This window comes from Crotalus tigris, unplaced genomic scaffold (genome assembly GCF_016545835.1).
Source record: "Crotalus tigris isolate CLP2741 ecotype Arizona unplaced genomic scaffold, ASM1654583v1 scf7180000018371.15429387391:27106975, whole genome shotgun sequence".
In the NCBI taxonomy this organism is placed as follows: Eukaryota; Metazoa; Chordata; class Lepidosauria; order Squamata; family Viperidae; genus Crotalus; species Crotalus tigris.
Genome location: NW_024096970.1, coordinates 13008428 through 13032387, shown reverse-complemented (window position 1 = coordinate 13032387; position 23960 = coordinate 13008428). Strand labels below are relative to the sequence as shown.

General features: G+C 40.3%; 1 protein-coding gene across 2 annotated transcripts in view; it reads right to left on the bottom strand.

Moving 5' to 3' along the window:
- Positions 1-23960, bottom strand: part of XPO4 (exportin 4) — a 92661-nt gene that overhangs the window by 54445 nt on the left and 14256 nt on the right. Inside the window, exons 2-4 of one of the 2 annotated variants that reach the window (XM_039351471.1) lie at positions 15734-15839; positions 12327-12468; positions 9764-9902 (exon numbers count right to left, since the gene is read on the bottom strand). In XM_039351471.1, the coding sequence (XP_039207405.1) occupies positions 9764-9902; positions 12327-12468; positions 15734-15839 (387 nt within the window). Of the gene's footprint in view, positions 1-9763; positions 9903-12326; positions 12469-15733; positions 15840-23960 lie in introns of those variants that run through there. The other variant, XM_039351472.1, reaches the window with a different exon arrangement.

The window sequence follows — 23960 nt, the reverse complement described above, 5'->3', positions numbered from 1 at the left end:
AATCTTATTTCCATTAAGATTAAACGTATTAAAGGTAATCCTTGCTGGCTTCCGGTGGATCTGCGCGTGCAATGGCGGCTACTTTGTAGCCGTCCTCCTGGGTAAGTGTTTGAATCGCTATGAACAGCGGACATCAGCGGTTCAGCGGTTCAAAAACCCCCTCCCGGGCAAAGGGGGGGTAGAGAGTTGTCTGAATAGTGGTAGAGCCTCTTATGCTCCCCCAAAGTTTTTTTTTCGGGGGGCGAAAGGAGTGCTCCCACGGAGTTCAGACTGTCTCCGCTTCCCAGCTGCTTTTGTCCCTAGGGACAAAACAAGCCGCTGCAACCACCTCCGCGATTAAAGTTAACTGGTGAGTTTTTTTTAGAAGCGGACAGAGCTGAGTAGAGGATTTAGTTTTTGCTTTCTTTGATTTTATTTGGATTTTAAGTCTAAGGATTTATTTTTAGTTTTATATTCCGTCTTTTTATTTTTTTTTTCCCTTTGCTGAAAGGGAAAGTAAAATGGCGATCGGCAAGCCTCTCGGTGTTTTTTTTTTTTTCCGGAAGGTAGAATGGTGACCGGCAGGCTTCTTGGTGTTTCTTTTTTTCCCCTTTCTCTTTTTCCTTTTTTTTTTGTTTTTTTAATGATTGGAATGGAGTGTTAGTATTATTATTTTTATTTTTGTTTAATTTTTTTGTTTCTTGTATTTTTTGTATTTTTAAAAAAATGGAATGGATTTTTTCTATTTAATTATTTTTTTCTTCTTTCTCTTTTTTCTTTTTTTTGAACTTCTTTCTCTTTATTATAATGATCTCCTTTTGAAGGATATTTTTTTTTGATTTTATGGAGTTAATTTCTTTTTTTTTCCTTTGCTTAATTTTTGCAATTTCCAAGAAGGAGTAAAGATTTTTTTAAGATGGCTCCAAAGCGTCCAGTAATCCCTACAGCTCCTAAAGTGGTTTCTTTTTCGGTGTTATCATCAGCGCAACAACCTAAATTAATAGCTTCACCTTCTTCTTTGGCACAGTCAACAATGGTGAAGGATTTGCAAGATATGATGGGAGACGTTGTACTTCAAATTAGGGGAGAAATGAAAGAGATTTTAGAGGAAAACAATAAGACGTTGAGGCAAGAGATAGTTTTGGCTTTAAAAGGTGTTGCCTTTGTTCTTGAAAAGTTGAATTCTCGTGTAGAAGAGGTAGCAGAAAAAGTGGAATTGATGGAGGGAAAATTTGAAAGTATGGAAAAAGAGATGAAAAATTTTCAAGATGAACTTCTTATGCTTCAATATAAACAAATGGAATATGCCTTAAGAATCAGAGGTTTGGGTGAGTCTGTGCAAGGAGATCTGAGAGAGATGGTTGCAAAGGACTTTGCTGTGATTTTGAATAGAGAAAAAGAGGAAATACTTAGTGATATGGAACAGATATTTAGAGTTAACTCTGTGGTGGCAGAGCAAAAGAATTTGCCAAGAGATGTGGTAATTTACTTTGGGAAAAGATCTCTGCACAATGAAATTATACAAGCCTTTTATAAGAAGAGGTTTCAAATTGCTTCACAAGATGTTATAATTTTAAAGGAGATCCCATCTAAAATTTTAAGAAGAAGAAAGGAGTTTGCTTTTCTAGCAGACGAACTTAAAAAGAGACAAATTTTGTTTAGATGGGACGTTCCGACTGGAATGGTGGTGACTTACCTGGGGATACGTTATAGTCTTAATACTGTTTCTAAAGCAAAAGACTTTTATACTTCGGTCCTGGGGGTATGCTCATCGCCACCTACCACGTTTAAAGCTTTGGAAGATAAAAAGGCAGAATTGCAGTCTGCTTACATTTATGAAAATTGGGAAACTTCAGTTTGAGGGGCCTCAACAAGTAGAGATGGAGGAGCAGAAGACAACCTGTGTAACATACAATTGTAAAGAAAAGGATCAACAGAAGAAGGTCAAGGAAGTTTCACAAGTATTTGTTCCTGAATCTGCGGGAGAAGTAGGATTTATAAACTCTTTGGAGCAACCTTTAAGGGCAGAATTGCAGTGTGAAGAGCCTATATTAATTAAAAATGGGAAATTTCAGTTTGAGGTGCCTCAACAAGTCGAGATGAAAGAGCAGAGGACAACTTGTGCAACATATAAACGTAAAGAGAAAGACCAACAGAAGAAGGAGGTTAAGGAAGCTTCACAGCTATTGGTTCCTGAGCTTGTGGGAGAACCAGGACTTAAAAAATTTTTGGAGCTATCTTCAAGGGCAGATTTTAAAGCATTTTTTTCGAGGTTTATGGACAAGAGAGACTGATAAGGATTGTGTTTATAGTGGATGGAACTGGCCATTGGAGAGAAGATTATGGAGATCGAATGAATTTTAGATAACAAGTTTAAGTACTTAGTTTAAGTACTTAGAAGACTATTGAATTGTGGGAGAAATAAGATTTATAAACTTTTTGGAATTACCTTTAAGAGACTTATGGATAAGAGAAGGAATGTGTTTATTGTGGAGGAATTTGTTATTGGTAAAGATTTAAACAGGTATAAGGGAATTTTAATGTCTTAAATAATGTTTAAATATGTGTTTTGGGGTAATAATATAAGTATGATATGAAAAGGTTTAGAGTATATTATAAAATGATGGATAATTTTTTCTATTATTATTATTATTTTTAAGAGAAGTTAATTTGTTTAATTAAACGTATTTAGATTTGTTTAGGATTTATATGTTTTTTAAGTCCTTTTTTTTTGATAGGAGAGAAGATCATGGAGATTGAATGAAAATTTTAGAAAGAAGTTTAAATATAAGTATTTAGTTTAATTATTTAAATGGGTATTCAGTTTTGATGGTATAATGAATGTTTACATGCTTATTTTTGTGTTCTAGAGTAAAGAAAGAGGGAGATTAGATTTTATATTGTAGGTATAGATATTTAAAGAAAGTAATGTTTAAATTTGTGTTTTGGGGATTCTTTATAGAATGATGGATAATAATATAAGTACAATATTAGAAAAGGTTTAGAGTATATTATAATATGTGTTTAATGTTTGCAATTATTATCTTTTAGAGAAGATATTTTGTTTAATTTAATGTATTTAGACTTGTTTAGGATTTATATGTGTTTTAAGTGTTTTTTTATTTTTTTTATTTTCTTTGAAAATTTTTAATTAAGCCTGTACTCAGCTCTGGGAAGGTTGAGGGAGGGTGTGGGAGGTTTGGGGAGATGGGGGAGGGTATGGGAGGGTGGGGGGTTTGGGGAAGGGATTTGCTTTGTAAAATTTAAAAACTTTCAATAAAAAAAAAGGTAATCCTTGCTTAGCAACTGCCTCGTGCAGCAACTGTTTGAAGTTACAATGCTGAAAATAATAACTTGACAACCAATGCCCACACTTACAATCTTTGCAGTGTTCCTCAGTTATGTGATCACCATTACTGTTAGTACATATTGTTCTATGCCTGACCTGTGGTTTCCCCACCACCACCACCAAACTTGCCAAGTGGATAGATTGGAAAGGAAGGAATTACAAGAGAGTAAGTAATGGATAGCAATGTGGTGGAACCAGCAGCCAGGAGAGGTTGTGTAGGAGATGATGAAGCTGAGCATGAGAGAGGATTCAAGAGCTTCATCCATTTAGGGTCTCTTCATGTCCACAAGAGATCTAAATCCAGCCCTTTTTGAATTCTATTGACTTTTATCTATTTCCAATTTGCCTTGACTATTATTATTTCAGATTCTTGTTTAGAGATAGTATAGAATAAATTGATACTCATTTCAACAACCCAGGTTCCTGATTTCTTGCATCTGACAGGTTGGGAGCCATAAGTGCACTATGCAAACAGCCCTCTATATTCCCCACTGTGTGCCTGCTTACTCTCTTGTAATCCCTTCCTCTCCAATCTCTCTGCTCTCTGAAGGGAAGGAAATGATTCAGGCATTTCTGTCTACAGAAATTCCTTGTGTCTTTTTCCCACCTCCAAATGAAAACAGATAATAAAGCATCATTTTTTAAACATAGTTAATAATAATAATAGTAGTAAAGTTGGAAGGGACCTTGGAGGTCATCTAGTCCAACCCCCTGCTCGGGCAGGAAACCCTACACCAGTTCGGACAAGTGGCTGTCCAGTCTCTTCTTAAAAACTTCCAGTGTTGGAGCATTTACTGCTTCTGGAGGCAGGCTGTTCCACTGATTAATTGTTCTCACTGTCAGGAAGTTTCTCCTTAGTTCTACGTTGCTTCTCTCCTTGATTAGTTTCCACCCGTTGCTTCTTGTCCTGCCTTCAGGTGCTTTGGAAAATAGCTTAATTCCCTCTTCTAAGCACAGTCAGCCAAATTAGCACATACTTAACTACTCAGATTTTCAAGAAGAGTCTTCAATGCACAGTACTGAGTACAGAGCTAGTTCACTCCTTGTGGTGTACTTCTGGATAGTGTGCAAGCATCAACTGAATGGATTAGCAGTCTTAAGACAGCCAAACAACTATTCTGTATTAACACTAAAGTCTCCTGGCTGATGTACCATTGCCATACACTAAATAAATACTGTAATAATGCACAGAATGTTACTCCTTTTTTCTAAGCTTGAAACTATTACAAATTAATTGCTAGTCCTAATATCTGGAGGGAACATTTTCTATCCACGGTCCCACATAATATTAATAAGCTGATCAAAAATATAAAAGCTGCATTCCTATCATTTATTCCTATAAACCAGTGATAGCGAACCTTTTAGAGATCGAGTGCCCAAATTGCAACCCAAAACACACTTATTTATCGCCGGATGCCAAGTGGATGTGGCCCACTGGATGGGCGTGGCTGTGGTCATGGCAGATTGGGTGAGTGTGGCCAAGGTGGGCGTGATCACCTCAATGTTGCTTGTGGGGAGGGACGTCTATGGGGCTGGGCAGGGTTGGGGGAGATCCAGGGGGCCTATGGCAGGTGGGGCGGTGGGCAGGAGGCTTGTCTTGCGGGGTGAGGCGAGGCAAGGCAAAGAAGGGCGGGGGTGCCATTGTCACAGGGAAAGGTGAGGCAGAGGCCGGGGCAGCTGCTGCCTGACACCATCAGCCCCTGCACACAGAGGCCAGCGAGTGCATGGGTGCTGGGATGCATCAGGCCATGTAGGACCTCAGCCAGTTAGGGGTGGCTGGTTGAAGAGAGACGGTTGCCACCTCCGGGGCATGGCATGTGTGCCCACAGAGAGGGCTCTGAGTGCCACTTCTGGCACATGTGTCATAGGTTTGCCACCACTGCTATAAACAATAGTTACTGAATTTTAAAAATGTGATATTTTGAACTTGAAATACTAGTTTACTATTACATTTATATAACCAACTTTTTCTGGATCTTCAAAAGTGATTTGTATTATATTAAATGTAATTATCATAAAGGATATTTGTATTGCTCCTTCTTATGGCATGCAAATGATTTAACAGTCTGACAGAGCTGAAGAAATCCTGCTCTTTGCAATCACTTTCATCTTTTTTAATTTTTTACTTTTTAAAACATTTCTTTGGTTTTACCTTATATTATAGGCAGAAACAAACTCAGCATGCCTCATTGTAAAACATACAAAAAAGTTAACAGTGCAAAAACATAAAGACTAATGGTGTCAAATATAAACCAGGGATGAGGACATATCAGCATCTTTTTTATATCTCTTTTGGATTTCGCTTTGTTGTGTGCAGGGGTAAAATGGAAGTATGATCCGTTTTTAAATTCATGCAGTTTTTAACAAACAGCTAATTTACCCAACTCTTTTATTTTGCACAGCTCATGGTGAACATGTTTACCTTCTTTCAGTGAAGACCTCCAGGCATACATAACTTAGTGAACACATTAGGAACAACACTTGACAAGTTGTTGAACAGAATATTTTTATATATTAATATGAGGTAGGCCCACTGACAGCTGAAAGTTCACACAGTCATACACACACACACACAAAATAAAGTTGCACTCCAGTTCTCAGAACGGGGTATCTTTCAAAATAGCCAAAGTAGAAAAGAGAATTCTGTATTGAGGTCCAGCACCAATGGGCTGCAGGCATTTGTGGTTACGTGGAATTTATTCTACATACATTTCCTCAGCATCTTGGAATCAGTGGTGGAAAACATGAATTAAGCAGACTAAAATTAGTAATTGGCTTTTTAGCAGAAGCTCTGTCCATCAGAGACCAATGTTGGCTATACTGGGAAAAGGTACTAAAGGTATGGAATCAGTTCCCTAAGATAAAATCATGTTCTAGGAGTGTCTTACTTGCGTTGTCTCAGTGAGTAATTAAAATATTTTTTATACTTTACTAAATGTAGATTACTATTTACTAAATATCACCAGTTGTATATAAAAACAGATTGCCAAGGAGAAAATCTATGAAGTCACTAATAGACAATGCAATCTGATATCACATAATCAACCAATCAATTGTACATATAGGTCTCTTGCCAAGGGATCATAAACAGGCAGTCTGCACCAAGTCTTAACACTATCAAATTTAACTCAACCAAATGTTTGCATGTTAAAACAGTTTGCTTAGCTTCGATTCTAAGAAAGAGAGTGGCATTACACTATGGCAGAGCAGACAATTCTACTGAGATGCAGCAACTCAGTAACTGTTAACTCATAGCCTTATAAAATTGTTGTGAGGATAAAATGGTAAGGAAGGAATTATGTATGTCATCTTGAGTTCACAGAATAAAAAGCTGACATGTAAAGATAAATGTACAATAGAAATATTACATACTTGGCAATAATGTCTTTGTGAATAATATTCCAGAGTATGTGTAGTATGGAGCTGCTTTCTAAGTGTTGAAAATTAAAGTTATTATTTTGATTGGCCACTTCATGAGTGATAAAACTCACTTTTCATTCCCAAGTCAGTAAAGGGAAAATTTTTCATCTTGACTCTATGCCATAGGTGGTTGTGTCCATTTTTGATAAATCTGTCTACCTCTACTACTTGCAAAATATAAATCTAGGACTTCTGCCATCTGCTACCAAGTTAATTCTAAGTATCTCATCAATAAATAATTCTTTCTCTTCTCTCAGTCCATGCACTCACCCTATCCAAGTCCTTGAAAGATGAAAAAAAATCTTAGGAAAAAAATGTGACGTGATAAAATTCATTCAGCTCTAAAAATAATTTTCCCCAGTTATAACAGATAGACAATGGAGATGTCCTATGTATCTTCTAGGCATGTAGGTTGACTGATTTTCTTTCCTTCACAAGGAGGCTGTATCTTAAGTGTTTGGGTTATAAATCCCCATTAAAAAGAATTCTAGATATTTCATTCATTAGAATTATTACAGGTAGTCCTCAACTTACAACACTTCATTTAGTGACCATTCAAAATTACAATGGCACTGAAAAAAGTGACTTATGACCATTTTTCACACTTATGACCTTTGTAGCATCCCCATGATCATATGATCAAAATTCAAATGCTTGGCAACTGACTTATATTTATGACGGTTGCAATGTTCTGGAGTCATGTGATCTCCTTTTGTGACCTTTTGACAAGCAAAGTCAATGGGGAAGTTAGACTCACTTCACAACTGTGTTACTAACTGAACAATTGCAGTAATTCACATCATCGGTGGCAATTAAGGTCGTAAAATGGGGCAAAACTCAATAAATAACTGTCTTACATAGCAACAGAAATTTTGGGCTCAACTGTGGTTGTAAGACGAAGAATATCTGTATTATATTTATTTATTATACTGCCTGAGGAGGGAATCTATATACTACTATAACTCTTGTATCTGTTTAATTATTTTGTAAGCTTCAATTGGGCATTTTTTTTTAATTAATGCTATTTCAAATGAGGTAAGTAAACCCTAACCCATAACTCCTTTGGGATTGAAATTTGGCAAAGTTGTGGGTGGTTCAGTGTTGCAATAGTCATCTGCTGTTAAATGATGATAATTACCAATTGTCCCGACTAGCTTCTATAAGTAAAGACAATGGGAAAAATGGCAGGAAGTTTGAATTTGCTTCTCTTCCCATTGCTTTTTTGCCTGGTCCTGGCAATTATATTTCTCTGTTTAGGTGAGGAAATACTTCTGAAAGGAAACACAACTGGTCACAACTTGACTCGTAAAAAAATAAAAAGAAAAACATCAGGTAACTTTGTATAAATTAAAAAAATTAAAGTTTTGCCTCGGAGAAGGAATATATGCATGCATACATAAAATAACTGTCAAGGCTTAAAGATAAACCCTGAAATTTAGAATGATTAAAACGCTGTTAGAACAGAGGCCTGCATAACTCAAATAATTACAAGTAATTATTTGGCAAGGCTTGATTTTTTTTAAAAAAAATGTTCCTGAATTGCCAAATGAATTGCAAAAAAGTAGGAACTGTAATAAAATGAATGTGATCAGGTCATTGAATAGTGGAAAGAGAAGGAAATTTGGAACAGAAAGAACTGGGCTCTGCTGATCAAAAGGAGAATGGACATGTGGAAACTCACACGGGAGCATTAGACAGATTTAGAGTTGAATAACCTGAAAGCTACTAGTTTCCCTTGGTCAGAATTGAAAAAGATGGAAGGAGAAACAGTGTAAGTATGAATACCAACCTTATCCTAGTCTTCCAATGAGAGTTAAAACATAGTACGTCTAAGTAGTCACAAAGTAGGGAAAGGTTTAAACTAATCAAATGGCTGAGCAATACTCACACTTTATTAAAATAAAGTTGAAGTTGTCATCATTTCAGGTAAAGGATTTTATAAATATCTGTACATTTTTTTTAGCACTGTGACATGTGTGTTGTTCTATTCTTAGAAATTTTGTTGCTGTTATACACATAGCATTACATTTCATTTTATTGCAGATAAGCTCTCTCAGATCATTCCATTTTAGCTACCAAAGTTTTTAGCAAGCATTTCCAGAGTGGAACATTTTCTGGCACAGCATATGGAATTGGAACTAACGGCGCAAGTGGAAATAAGGTGCTGGAATTCTATTTAGAGCTTCATGAGAGGGTGGAGGATATTTCCTCATCGGGTTCTAAAAATGTAACACGAGTAAATTTTATATTGCCATCTTCAGTTCTGAGTCGGCACACACCCCTTCTACCCAATCATGCCACTTCCCCAGGGAATGGAGAAGGTCTTTCCTCAGGCCATTCCAACAGCTGACTTACAGACAGAACACAACAAGGAACAGATATAAACCAAACCAAACACAAGAATATCTCTAACAGCTATTGAAAACCCATTTCGATACAAAATATATGCATGCATACATAAAAGGAATATATGCATGCATACATAAAATAACTGTCACTTCGAATTTGGCAATTCATGCTCAACATCTATCTGGGTATCTATCACTTAATAATTTGACTGGGGAGTCAAAAATATATGAGACTCAAAAACAATTTATGTTGTAATTAAGTGCCATAGTTGAATCCAAGCATACTGATACCACTGGAGCCAGAATAACAGAATGTAATTTTATTGCTGTCCTTCAGTTGCTAAATATATTATATAGCTGCCTATTCTTTTTTCCTTTTAATGGCATACTTTCTACTCTGAGCAGCTTAGGTCTGATCTTCTCATGGAGTCAAATGGGGAATCTCTTTGAATTAATGCCTTTTTTCCTCAACTCCTTGCTTCCAACTGTGTTGCAAATTACAACTTGAGAATGCTCAATGGACACAGCAATTCCAACAGATTTGGAAGACACAGGTATGGAGGGAAATTTAAATTATTACAAGAAGTAAATAATTACTATAATTACAGAAAGAAAATGTCCAGGAAGATGTAAAGAAAGATGTATGTTTTTAAACATAAGAACTTACCACTGTGGGATTGCCGCTGCTTATCAACTGGCTGACTTCATGAAAAATGCTCTTGCAGTCAATTGATTTGTCTAAAGACCCTCGTTTCACTATTACTGCTACTGCTAATAATATCTGTTCCCGCACATATTTCTGGAGACTGCAAAGTAAAATATAAAATATATTCAGCACTGATCAAGATGATCACATTATTGTTTACAAAGCAAGAACACACAAACTCTTCTTAGTTGTACTGCTTTTAGAAAGCAGGAATGACTGGGCTAATTGTTTATAGAATTCTTTCGTCTTCTGCTGCCTTGAGTTTGGTTATCTTGCATTGTTAGGATAATTAAATATAGTTTTTCTTATAAGCCAGGAAGAGGGAATCCCTGGCATGTGGATGGGATGTAGCCTGCCAGCCTTTTAATTTAGGCTTTAGCATCCTCACTGTCCTAGCATTTAATTTTTTTCTGAGTGGAGGCAAACGATTCCCCTTGCAGGCAGAATTTATGGATATAGGAAAACCCCATCTTCTGACATTTTCGGGCAGATTCCTATTCTGACCCAGAGGCTGAGGATAATTCCCCTGAACACAGAAAAAGTAGTCCCTTATTACATATTTAAGGGAAGGGTGGAACAACCGGTTCTTTCCTCCTTGCAAGAGAGGCTGAAGAGTGTCAGGGAGAGGCAATGAATGAATGTCAGACTGACATTTCCCAACCCCAAATGCCACCTGGTCTTCTAGCCATAGGAGGCTGTTGGGGGAAACGGGGAACATCTAGTTTTTGGGCCAGATTCAGTTCATATCCTGCAGCATCCCCTGTGTTACATCTCCAACAATAATTTATACAGTTCATATTCATGACACAGTTTGTACTTTTATTTATTAAACTGTTATACAGTGACTATGGAAATCACATGGCTGTTTACAACCAACTGTTTTATCTGGCTGAATTAAATTCTAGAATGGTTACACCTGTTCATTTGAATCAGGAAGTAGATTCAGCCCTAATGTTAGCTATTTTGCTTATTGGCTTTCAAATGTATTTTTAGACTTAGTGAATTGTTTTAATGTTTTTATTCATAGCAGTTATAGCTGAAACTGCAATTTGTAATCAGCAGCAGGTTTTTCACTTTCTGGAGTTCATTAAAATAGTTAACAAACATTTTCTTGGAAGATTAATCGTATTTATTAAAATAAAAAATGGAATTTGATTATAAAAATTTAGCATTTGGATATGTTTATTTTAGCACCCAATTTGTTTTCAAAGTTTGTTAAGATAGAGCTTTCTTGATCCTTTTGCTTACTAACCACTGAAATGCAGGGGAAGCAGCTATCTGTTCTCCTGATAAAGGAAAAACATGCAACTGTTCTGTACTTATAATATTTTGCAAATTGCCATCTTCTTTCTCAGACTCCAAGAAGCCTATTATGATATCTATGAGATGAAGAGGCATATGTTAATTAATCATATTTTATGTAAGACTAAGATGACAATATTACTTAAAGACAAGGATCTTACTCATTTTTTTTCTTCCCTCCTTTAAGCTGCTCTTGTGCATCATTCAAAGCTTCACTGGAACATAGAACAACCCTCTCAAATTGTATCTATATTGGAGAATGCTTCAACTGAATTTGGGCAATCTCTCCTTTCATGCAATGTCCCTCATTGTACAGACAATTCTAAATCACTGGATGGGCTTCTACAGAGGAATCAATGAACGCCAAAAACACAATAAGCAAAACCTCCAGGAGGATATGACTGTCCTGTTACTTTTAGAGTGGTCCTACCAAGTGTGAAAACATCCCTTCTAATTTACACCAACTTCTAGAAAGAATCTCAGATGTCCAAACAACCAACAACAACTACTAACATCTAAGTGAACATAAGTTCTTTTATATCACATACACCAGAGATCTCCAACCTTTCCAGGTTCGCGGACCGGAGAGAAGGAGAACAGCTTCAAAATTGGTGGGTGTGTGCATGTGCGCACGGGGCCATGCACACTGGCGTGGCACTAGCAGCCCTGTTCACACATGCGGCATGTACTGGCGCCATGCGCAAGGGGGAACAGCCGCACCCCCCCACGGTGAGTAGCCCGTTCGCACATGCACAAACGGGCCACAGACACTTGCCTCGTGCTAGCATCCCTACTTGTGCCCATATGCAAACGGGGCCACAGGCACTAGTGCAAGTGGGGGGGAATGCATGCCCACACGTGCATGCACTGGCCAGCCATTTCTGCAGGCCGCTGGCCAAGAGCCCATAGCCCAGGCCCAGGACACGGCCCATAGGTTGGGGACCCCTGACGTACACCAAGTGCTCTGTATTCCAATTAATATTGTCTCTGGAATCATCCTAGAATGTCTCTCCATTACTTTTGACATGTTTTAAACTGGAAATTTCAGGGACAGAAATTTCCCCTTGTATGCAGCACTGACTCCTCCAGTAAATTATGTTTTCTTTGGCCATGAAAACAGAAGCCAATTCATTATGTGGATTTTATTTATTTCAATTGGGAAGTATATAATGTTCTTATTCAGGACACTTTATAAACATTTTATATCATGCTCTGTACTTACTTTGGCCTTTGTAAGACATACGTTAAAAGGAATGTTCGTAGTGATTCTATACTGCTTTTTTCCAATAGAATCCATTCTCGTACAACTGCTTCCATTATCGCTGTGGCAGCTTGAAAAAGGACATAGTCCACTTTACTAGTTTCTGTTAAAGAAATGCAGGTTTATAAACTCATAATCCATAGACAAAAGCTTGAAAAACATAACTGTAGGATACCTGTAAAAGTGTTATTTTTATTTATGTCCAAAATTATAGGCTGGATTTTAGGTCACTTTCTAAAGAGTTCATAGCAATTATAAACTCGTCTTTTACAACATTCAAAGACATCTATATATATTTTGCAGCAGATATAAAAACAATATAAAAATACATAAATCAACAGCAGAAACAACTTGTTGAAGCATCAGCATCAGCAAGTTAAAATTAAAAGTAAATAAATATTAGGCATCAATAAACGTTAAACCCAAAACAATTTTTAAAGGAAATGGTCAACATCAATGCAAAAAGCAGACACTTTTAGAGACAATTCTCCCAGTGAAAATCCAGTGGTGACAATATTCCGTACTATTTTGCTGTCCTCCAATTCAGTGTGTTAACACCACCCTAGCCACAATCATATACCCAGCCACTAAAAGATGATGCTGTTGTACTCAACTCCTGCAGCCAGCAAGAAAACACAAAAAAGAGGTCTGAAATCAGAAGATTCTATTCCAATAGTGTATAAGCTTTTCCTAAAAAGCAGGTACACCATTGTCTTTATCTATCTTCCCATTAACATTTTTCTATTATTAATATTTTTGAATGCTTTTGTAATTTCGTAACCACACTGTTTCAATTAAAATATAAAATATAGCACTTCTACAAATATTCCTCATTTAATGACTGGCAAGTTCATTGCTAATTGAAGCAATCATTAAGTGAAACATCACATAACTACACCTGACTCAATGATATCAGTTTCATTGCCGTTGTTCAGCAAATCATCCATAGCTATTACATACAATGTCACATGATTGCGACATGCTACTTGCTACCTGTTGGCTTTCCAACTGATTTTGCTTGTCCGAAGCCAGCTGTGAGGTCAGAAATGGAAATCATGTGACCACAGGATGACATCATATACGAGCCCCAGTTGCAAAGTGCATAAATCATGATCATGTGATTACAAGGACCTCGCAGTGGCAGTAAATTCAAGGACAAATTGTAAATCTACTTTTTTCCAGTGCTGTTGTAAGTTCAAACGGTTGCTGAATGAGACTGCTGTTAACTGAGGACTTCCTGTATTCTGTTAAACTTTATTTGGATATTTATTAAGTTTTCCTTATTAGCTCTAATTTCTTAAACATGTACTATCTCTCCAGTTTGGTTTTGTGATGATCTTTTAAATACTGCAAAACACTTTGTGCTTGATTCATGGAAAAGAAGGCAAGCAGTATTTTAAATCATGGTAGCTGCCACAGAAAAGTATAAATTAAGTGTCATAACTCTTAATATGGTGTAAGATTACAATTTCTGGAATCAGCTGTATTTGTACATTTAAATCAAACATCTTAGCCATATTTATATAAAACCAAGACTTATTAAGACCAATAAGGGTTATTTTCAAATTAACAATGCTTAATATGTGAATCTCTAAATCCACATCAACACTGCTAGAGAAAACAGTATTTTACGCATAGGGGGAACTATTCCCCCGCTCTGACTATTTTCAATTCTGGCCCTTTTCTGGGCTCTGTTGAATTCTTTTTCCAGGGCTTGGTGCCTTCTGATTGCCTGTTTATCTGCCTTCCTGGATGACTTCTTTACAGCCTTGATCTTGGAGGCTGTTGAAGCTTCGGAACCCTCTGAAACAGATACTCCTGAAGCTGAAGGCAGGGCTCCGGTGGAGGTCATGATCGCCTCCTCCATTCTCTACTAGCGTAGGGTCATGACAGGGGAACCCCAGTAGTAGGAAAAAAACAATTGCACTGGGTGTGCACCGGCGCACTACAGAGACGCCTGTCAAAACCCAGGCACAGACACTTCACTTGTCCGACTTAATTGTAATGCACGGATAACTCAGACACACTAATGGGGATACCCGGGATCCGGCTTTATTGCAGTGGGCAGGGACAGGCACACGACTGGGGATGCCCGTAAATTACCGCCAATCAATCCGGAAGCATACGGGCCACTAATGGGGAGCCCGAGGTCCGGACGGAGCCAGCAAGGAATTAGATTGTAATCAGGAGTTAATTAAAACCAAAGCTCCCTTTGTTTATTCCAGGCGAAGGGCACCAAGTCTTGGAAGGAGAAGTTATGAGTCTTAGGAATTCCTCTAGTATAACCCCTGTTATATGAATATTACTGCTCTAGTACTCTAGTATTGTGGTCTTAATACAATTTTATTTGTGCCGGACCGAGGTTTCCTTGCAAGAACTGGGTTCTAATTCCTTGCTGGCTCCGTCCGGACCTCGGGCTCCCCATTAGTGGCCCGTATGCTTCCGGATTGATTGGCGGAAAAAAATATGGCCACCGCAACTTGGAAGCTACTGCGCAGGTGCCAGGAATCCACCACACATGTGCAGAAGCCTCCCGCGCATGCGCAGAAGTCTCCCTTGTAGCCTACACCACGTGCACTTGAGACAAAAGACTACGCGTGCGCTGAGGTGCCCTGGTAATGGCAGCCCGTTTAAAACCCTGAGGAAGCCCTGGCAAGTTAAAAGGTGCAGCGTTTTGCCTTCCAGCTGTCTCGCATGCATCTCCCCTTGCCCTCCCTCTCCTTGCTAATCTGACCGCTTGCCTTTCTTATGTGTGGAGTTCCCGAGGGATTTCCGTTCTTTTAAAGGCAGCCGGTCTGTTTGATTCTTTTCTTTTTAAAAGAAAAGGAATCTGGAGTGGAGGGTTGGGGATTAGGTGAGGGGGGGGGAGGAGTTAGGGAATTCACCCCCTTTTAAACGAGGGTGGTTTTCCCTCTGGGGAATCTGAATTCCTAAATCCTACAATTTAGAAGAATTTTTTTGGGGGATATTTTAGAGTAATCAATTTAATTGCACTAATTAAATTAAGTTAGATTAACTCCAATCACCCTGAACCTAAGCAATCTCATCTACTAGCAGATAATCCACCAATGGAAAGAAACTATACCTGCCTAGGAGCCAAAAGTTGTACGTCTGTTCCTTGGGCGAGATCAGTCAAGACTGGGATCTCATGGTCCAGGACAGGAGTGGCAACTTTGGCTGACTGATCTGATTGGGCAGGAATACAGTCTCAACCCATAGGTGGATTATCCATCTCCAGTGCTGGAGAATCTCTAAATCCACATCAACACTGCTAGAGAAAACAGTATTTTACGCATATATCCGTAGCCTCTTTTACAAAGTTATATGATTATGAATTAATGGTACACTGATTGAAACATAGGACTTACCTAAAATATGTTTGCAAACTGCAAACGGCGATTTTGATTTTCTAAACGATAAAAAAATGTGTTCGGCGTGCTGACGTTGTTCGTTATTGACCATGGAGGGTGGTGCCTACAGAGAAAAAAAAGACTCTTTCTAACAATGGAATACAGAAAATTGCCATTTCTTATTCAAGTATATATCACAATAAAAAGCTTTTACTTTCATCTATGAAAAAATATTCCAAATTAAGGTAGTAATAAGGGAGTACCAATAATAAAGTAGCAACTAATTAATAAATCAGATGAAAGTTCATCACTTAATTAGTCCATTAAAGTATTCTATTCCAACCTGTTAATCCAATGCAGCCTGTACTATGTAACTAGTATCATTCGGTATGACAGTATAACAAGACAACTATACTTGGCTTACAAACTCTGGATGACAGCAAGTTCATAATAAAGAAATAAATACAGAAATAGTAATCCTTAGATAGATGAAAATCTAGCACTTATGTGCATTTTTGCAGATCAGACTATATTGATTTGTATAGCCATCCGTTTTGCAAATGTGACTTTGGAAGGTGAAAACCAAGAAACAATCAAATGAAAATAATAATGTCCAAAGAGTAAAGAACAACATTCCTAGAAATGGTGATATAACAGTAATAAGACTATATAATGGTAATTCTACGATGTGATTTTCAATAATACCCTGAAGGTGTGTTCAAATGAACAATTTAGTTGCATTCATCAAATCATCTCATTGCTGCTTTTCTCTTGGGTGGATGCTGTCCCAATGGGTAGATCTTCTTGGAAATTCCCACCAGCATAGCCGTGTAGAGAATTCTGGGGCTTGAAGCCTATACATCTGGTGGATACCCATACTAAGGAAAATTATTCTACTGAGATTTTTTTCAACACAGAAAAAGTAATGAAATGCCAATTTAAAAGTGGAAAAAAGCTCTTTCTAACTCCAATATTATGAACGTATCATCTTACTTGTAAGGAATGTTGGATCGGTTACAGATGTATTTGTTATATTATGACATATTAATTTATTAAGGCAACATGGGTACAGTATGATCATTATTGTGATTGTGGTATTTTATCTTCGATGTTTTTTTATTAGCATCTCACAAATCCAATAAGCAATCAAATAAGATATACCAATAACTCATAGTTCTACAAATAAACTCATTTTTATCAATAATGTGCAAATAATTAAGATTAAGATAATCTTTATTGTCATTTTCCTGTATACACAATGACACACATTAAAATTAACTTCATTTATATAAAAATACAGAAAAAGGTAGCTCTACTTTTGAGGGAGAAACTTAAAGTTAGAAGCCTGAATTTTCAGACATTGTAGTGTTGTTGTATGTTGCCCTCTAGTGCAATTCCAGCATATTTTTTATCAAAACAATAGCAATATGTAATATGTTTACTTTCTCTAATAAATCATTCCAAAATGTGACTATTATTTATTTTGATTATTTAAAATATTTCTAGGCTACCCAACAAAGTCCTTTCATTTTATACACACGAGAATCAATTGGGGTTGGAGTATTGTTGCTGTTTAATTCCAAGAAATTTTTTTTAAAAAAATCTTAATCCATAGCTGGTAGCATTTTATCCTGCTTTGCTAACAGAAATATCACAGGACAATGGTGGTTTCTTGCAAACAGAACTGGTTCAGAAAAAAGCAAGATTGCTCATATTGAGCTTGATTAATTAGAATCACTAAAAAGATGAGGTCTCCTTTGAGTTATAGTCAACTTTGGGCAATGTCATACATGCAGTTTTAGAATGGATGTTGTTTGCCACACCGTCTTCCAGGATGTTGAGCCTATAGTCCTGTGGTTTCAAGTGGTCCCCCAACCAAACATGGCCAACATAGTTTAACTTCTAAAATCAGACACAGCTGGGGAGGTACTGCCATCTGTTGGCATGAAATAAAAATTGAGTTGTAAAGTAAGTTACATTGAGGCCAACTCACTACAAAGATCAAAATACTTTTCCAAAACACTAGAATAAGTACAAAGTCCAGAAAAAACTTACATAAATAAATGGCATAGATAGAGTCTGATGAATCCCACAAGTTAAGATATATTCCATAACTACAAGACTCTTATGAAACAGGCCCATATCTATCTCTCACTTATACAGCCAACATCTTTCTCTCTCACATATTTCATAGAATATGTACATGACATTGAGATTTTCACAGCACAACCCCCATGTAAAGAAATGCCTGTGAAGATAAAGTTTTTATCTTTCTCCTTAAAATAGCCATCCACTGTTCTAACTACTGAGAGTTCTATCAAACTCTTTCATATGAGCCTATGATGAAGGCAATGGATCCATAGTTCTATCAGGATAGAAGATCCACATGTAATTTAACGAGTAGAAGTGTTCCTCATTTAATAGCCACTCACTCAGTGACCATTTAAACTTGTGACAGTGCTTGAACAAGTGGTAGTTATAGCCACGTAGGAGATGAACAGGCTGAGCCAAAGGGTGGGATTAAACACATTTGTTTAGAGTTGTTGCTTTCCCACAAGAGACCTAAGTCCAGCTCCTTATAAATTCTGTTGACCCTTATCTAGCGCCAATTTGGCTTGACCATTAGTAATCAGATTCTTGTGTATAAGCTGCATGTACTCACCGTTTAGTGCTTTGAACTCAACTCCTGTTCCTGGTTTCTTTCACCTAACATACTAGTCCTCAAAGTTCTGGCCAGTGCAGAATCACTACAGTCACACAATCACGCTCTAAGCCAGCGGTTCTCAACGTTTGTGTGACGGCGACCCCCGACACACAAACGTTATGCGCATGCGCGGCGCGGCGCCCATGGGGGCAGCGCCCCCATGTGTGGCGCTGCCCCCGGAGGGGAGAAAATGGCAGATCGCCGCCTTTGGCGACCCCCGAAAAATGGTCGATCGACCCCAAATGGGGTCGCGACCCATAGGTTGAGAACCGCTGCTCTAAGCACTTGGCAAAGGGCCCAGATTTCCAACTGTTGCAGTGTCCCATGGTCATGTGATTGTAATTCATGATGTTCCATGTCAGTTTCCCACAAACAAAATCAATGGGAAAAAGCTAGCAGAAAGTTGGGAGTTGCAATCACATGAGGTTTTTGCTTATAATGACCTGCATGGTCCTCACTTAACAGTGGTAACTGGGGATCGCTGGAACTGCCATTACTAAGTGGCAGGGTCACATGACATTGTGCTTTACAACCACATAGCTTATCAACAGAAATTGTGATCCCAATTATCAGAGAACTGCAACTGAATAAAATCATAGCAGAGTACTGTGCAAATGCCCAAACTTAAGGGACTTGTGAGACTTTTGTAATATCTGTAATTTTACACACAAAGTGCATATTATAATCTTGCTAAAATGTGTGCATTATCTTGTATAAGCAGTAGATATAAAACACACCCAAGAAACCATAAACAATTTATATATATGACTGTATTACAGACAAAGTGATGAAATTATCACTTTCTTTTGATTGAAACTCAAATCTAATTTCTTCTTCTAACTGCAAGACTTCAACAAGTTACACAATTTAACATACACATACTTCAAAGGAATTTACAGCCCTACTGAATGCCTCCAAATTAAATATTATTTGCTATTAAACTGCAGCACTATTAAATTACTTTGGCAACCAAAAAAATATTTTGTTCTCCAAATAAGGCATATTGAAAGAATGAGTATTTTCTTTAAAAAGTTGCAAGAATAAGAATGTACTGGAAAGATAAAGCAAGCATGTTTTCATCAGCCCAAGAGATTACAAAAGATGGCTCGATGGCTTTTTTAAGAGGACAAGTCAATAAAGGACAACTTATTCAAACACTCTACAATAAGAAGCAGAAGATCAAACCCACACTTGACAAATTTATTACTTAGAAAACATCAGACAAAGAAGTTGTAACAGCAATATTTTTAATGACCATATTAAGCTTAGGAAAGCTTTGTCTAGACAAATTATCCCAGACCCTATGAATAATAGTACTACCATGATGTTACAAGGATTTATGAGAAGGGGCGTTGGTCTTACCTGAACGCCTTTTCTCAGTACGGAGATGGATAATCCACGGATGGTTTTCTCTGTCTGCCTGCTCTTGAGACCAAGTAGCCAAAGCTTGACACGCCCCCACTTCCTGTGGAGTCCATTCTTAACGAGGGCGAATTGGCTGATGATTGACGAGGTATTGGCTCTCAGCTCCCTACTCGCGGCCTGCGGGCCTTGGGGTGGGTGTGGATTATCCATCTCCGTACTGAGAAAAGGCGTTCAGGTAAGACCAACGCCCCTTCTCCAGTACAGGAGATGGATAATCCACGGATGGGACGTACTAAAGCCTCACTGTCCCAAGGGGTGGGAAACAGATAAGGCCGGTAGATTGATCTCTGAGACAACTTGCTGGAGGACCCTCCTACCAAAGGAGGCGTCCGCCGATGCAAAGCGGTCTATCTTGTAGTGTCATATAAACGGGGAAGGCGAGGACCATGTCGCAGCCCTGCAAACTTCCTCGATTGACGCCTGGGTAGCCCATGCCGCCGAAGTTGCAGCGCTTCGGGTGGAATGGGCTGTGAGATGACTTGGGGGCGGGCAGGGATGATACATTGTAAGCTTCTGCGATACAGCTTCGGATCCACCTTCCAATGGTGCCCGCGGAAACTTTCCGCCCCAAGGTGCCCGCTTGGAAGGACACAAATAGGGCCTCCGATTTGTGGAAGGGTTCTGTACGCTTTATATAACGCCGCAAGGCTCTGCGGACGTCCAATGTATGCCACTGCCGCTCCCGGTCATGTGTTGGATTTGGACAGAAGTTTGGGAGAATTACTTCCTGTGTCCTCTGAAAGAGTGAATTCACCTTCGGTATGAAGGCAGGATCTAACCTAAGGACCACCCTGTCCTTGTGGAAAATGCATAGGTCGTTTCTGACTGACAGTGCGGCCAGTTCCAAAATTCGTCTGGCCGATGTGATGGCAATCAGGAACGCCACCTTTAGCGACAGGTGTCGCAAGGAAACGGTCGCCAATGGTTCAAATGGTGACCGAGTGAGTGCGTGAAGGACTCGCGGTAGTTCCCAGGACGGGTACCTGTGAATTACTGGAGGTCTGGTATTATAGGCGCCCTTGATAAAGGCGCGGATCCTGGGGTGGTGAGCTAAGGGAACCGAATCCGTGCAGGTGAGGAGGGTGGACAAGGCCGCCACTTGCCTGCGGATGGTCGCGGGGGCCAGGCCTCTGTCTAGTCCCTCCAAGAGGTAATCTACTATCTGAGGGATGTAGAGTTTGTGTAAGTCAAACTGCCGTTCCCTGCACCAAAGGCAAAAATTTTTCCAAGTGGAGTCATAAATGAGGTTTGTTGCCGGACGGCGTGAAGCTTGAATTATGGTAATGGCCCCGGGAGAGAATACGTCCTGTGCCATTATCTGGCGCTCAAGTGCCAGGCGGTCAGTTGTAACCATTGGGGTTCCGGGTGACTGATGGTTCCCTGGTGTAGGGACACTTGATGAGTGGGAATGTTCCATGGGGGCGACTGAGACAGGTTCATCAGGTCGGCGAACCACGGTCTCTGTGGCCAATATGGTGCTACTAGGATCACTTCTGCCCGCTCCTGAATCAGCTTGCGGATGACCGCCGGTATGAGTGGTAGTGGGGGAAAGGCATAAAGCAGACCGAGGCCACTGAGTTCTCAGAGCGTCCGTCCCCTCTGCTCGCGGGTTGAAGTAACGAGAGTAAAATCTGGGGAGCTGGGCATTGTCTGATGATGCGAACAGATCGAGGATCGGGTACCCGAACTTGCGGGAGATGTCTAGGAAAAAGTTCGGGTGTAGCCCCCACTCCGAAGGGTCCACTGTGGTGCGGCTTAGGAAGTCCGCTTGCTGGTTGTTGACCCCCGATCTGTGTTCCGCTTTTAGTGACTTCAGATTGGGCTCTACCCAGCTGAATAGGAGTCGTGACTCTGTCATCAGGGTTTTTGATCTGGTCCCCCCCTGCCGATTGAGGTGCGCCTTGGCTGCTACGTTGTCTGTTAGGACTAGAACGTGGTGGCCTCTGATTCTGTCTTTGAATTGTTGCAAGGCTAGGTGGATAGCCCTGAGTTCTAGCCAGTTGATGTTGTTTCTCAGATCCGTGGTGGACCAACGTCCCTGTACAAACTGGGAGTCCAGATGGGCTCCCCAACCATCCAGACTGGCGTCTGTAGTGATGGTAACTCTGACTGGTTCCTTGAAGGGTGACCCCTTGGTCACGGCCCGAGAGCACCACCAGCGTAGCGCCCTGCGGATTTGTGCCGTGACCCTGACTAGGTGGTTGGATGCGCTGGTGTTCTGCCGTTGGTACGGGAGCAGAAACCACTGTAGTTCCGTAGGTGGAGCCTGGCCCAGGGTACAATGGCTATGGCCGATACCATCTTGCCCAATAATTGGGAAAGTGTTAGTATCGGAACTGAACGTTGCCTGTGAACCCAGCGAGCCAGTTCCCTGATGCCGGCCACCCGGTCTTGGGAGAGATAGACCATACAGTTGGTTGTGTCTATCATGGCCCCCAGATGCAGCAGCCTGGACGAGGGAACTGTCTGGCTCTTCTGAACGTTTACTGAGAATCCGTGTAATTGGAGGACGCGAATGACGGTCCTTACGTCCGCCTGAGCTGTCTGTAGGGATGTTGCTTGGATTAGTATGTCGTCTAGGGAACATTGGACGCGTATTGGGATTTTTCTCAGTTTGGCGGCTACCGCTGCTAGTATCTTGGTAAATACCCTGGGTGCCGAAGATAGACCGAAGGGGAGAGCTCTGTATTGGAAGTGTTTTCCCCCGTAACAGAAACGTAGGAACCGGCGGTGGTTTGGGTGGATGGGGATGTGAAGGTAGGATTCCGTGAGGTCTATCGATGCCAGGAAGTCTCCTTCTCTGATGCTTCCCAGGATGGACTGAAGGGATTGCATCTTGAATTTTTTGTATGTGATGTAGCGGTTGAGGTTTTTTAGGTCCAGGATTGCCCTCCATCCTCCTGAAGTCTTTGGAACCACGAAGAGGATGGAGTAAAATCCTCTGCCTCTGTATTCCGCTGGGACCGGTTCTATTGCTTGAATGTCCAACAGGTGTTGGATGGCCTCCTGCATGAGTTTGCGTTTGGTTGGGTTCCTGGAGACCGAGCAGTTGATGAGTCGGTCTGGGGGTGTGACCAGGAACTCCAGGGACAGCCCGGACTGGATGGTTTGTAGTACCCAGTTGTCCGTGGAGGTCTGCTCCCACTGGTGGAAGAAGTGAGCTAGTCTTCCTCCAATGGGTAGGTCTATGTAGGAGTCATTTTGTCTTCCGGTACGGACGACCCGTTCCATGAAAGGGTCGTCTCGACTGGTTTTGTTGTCTGGGCTGGAACCCCGGTCTGTCGTAGGGGCGGCCGTACGGTTTGTTCTGCCTGGGAGTGAATGGCTTGGGTGCCGGACTGATAGGCGTGGTTGTCGGTTGACGAAAGGACTGCCTACGAAAGTAAGGTGTGGTACGTTTGTCTGACCTTTTGTTCAAGTGTGCCATGACCTTCCGCTTGTCTTTGTTCTCTACAAGATAGGGGTCCAAGGCCTCCCCAAACAGACCGTTGCTTGATTAAGGGGCGGTCGCTAGCCGCCACTTAGCCTTGGTGTCAGCTTGCCAGTGTTTTAGCCATAGCATTCTCCTGGCAATTATGTTGGATGCTATGGATCTGGATGAAAAAATGGCCGATTGGAACGTTGCGTCTGCAGCGTATTTCGTGGCTGCTACCATCTTAGCCAGGTCCTGGTGTGTTCGTATGTCCTCCATAGGAACTATGGTTTGTAGTTGTTGCAACCAGATGAGGGTGGCCCGGACAAAAAAGGAGGCCGAGGTGGCTGCTTTGATGGCCCATGCCGCTGTCTGGTGGGTTTTGCGAAAGGCTTGTTCCCACTTTTTGGCATCTGCCTTAAGGGCCTCCACTAGGTCCCCAGCCATGGCTGTCTGGGAGACCAAGGGGGTCCAGGCTTCATCTACTTTAGGAATTTCTAAGGCCTCATTGATGTCTGTGGCAGTGCTGTATAATTTTTTGTCCGTACCACTCACTGATGGGAAGGAAGCGGGAGAGTCCCATGGCTTCTTGATCCCTTTCAGGAAAATGGCGGGGCAAGGTATATGGTGTAGCGTTGTCACCTTTTCTACGAATACGGGTCTGGATGTGGTGGCCGGTGTCGCTTGCGGCTGAGAAAACTGAT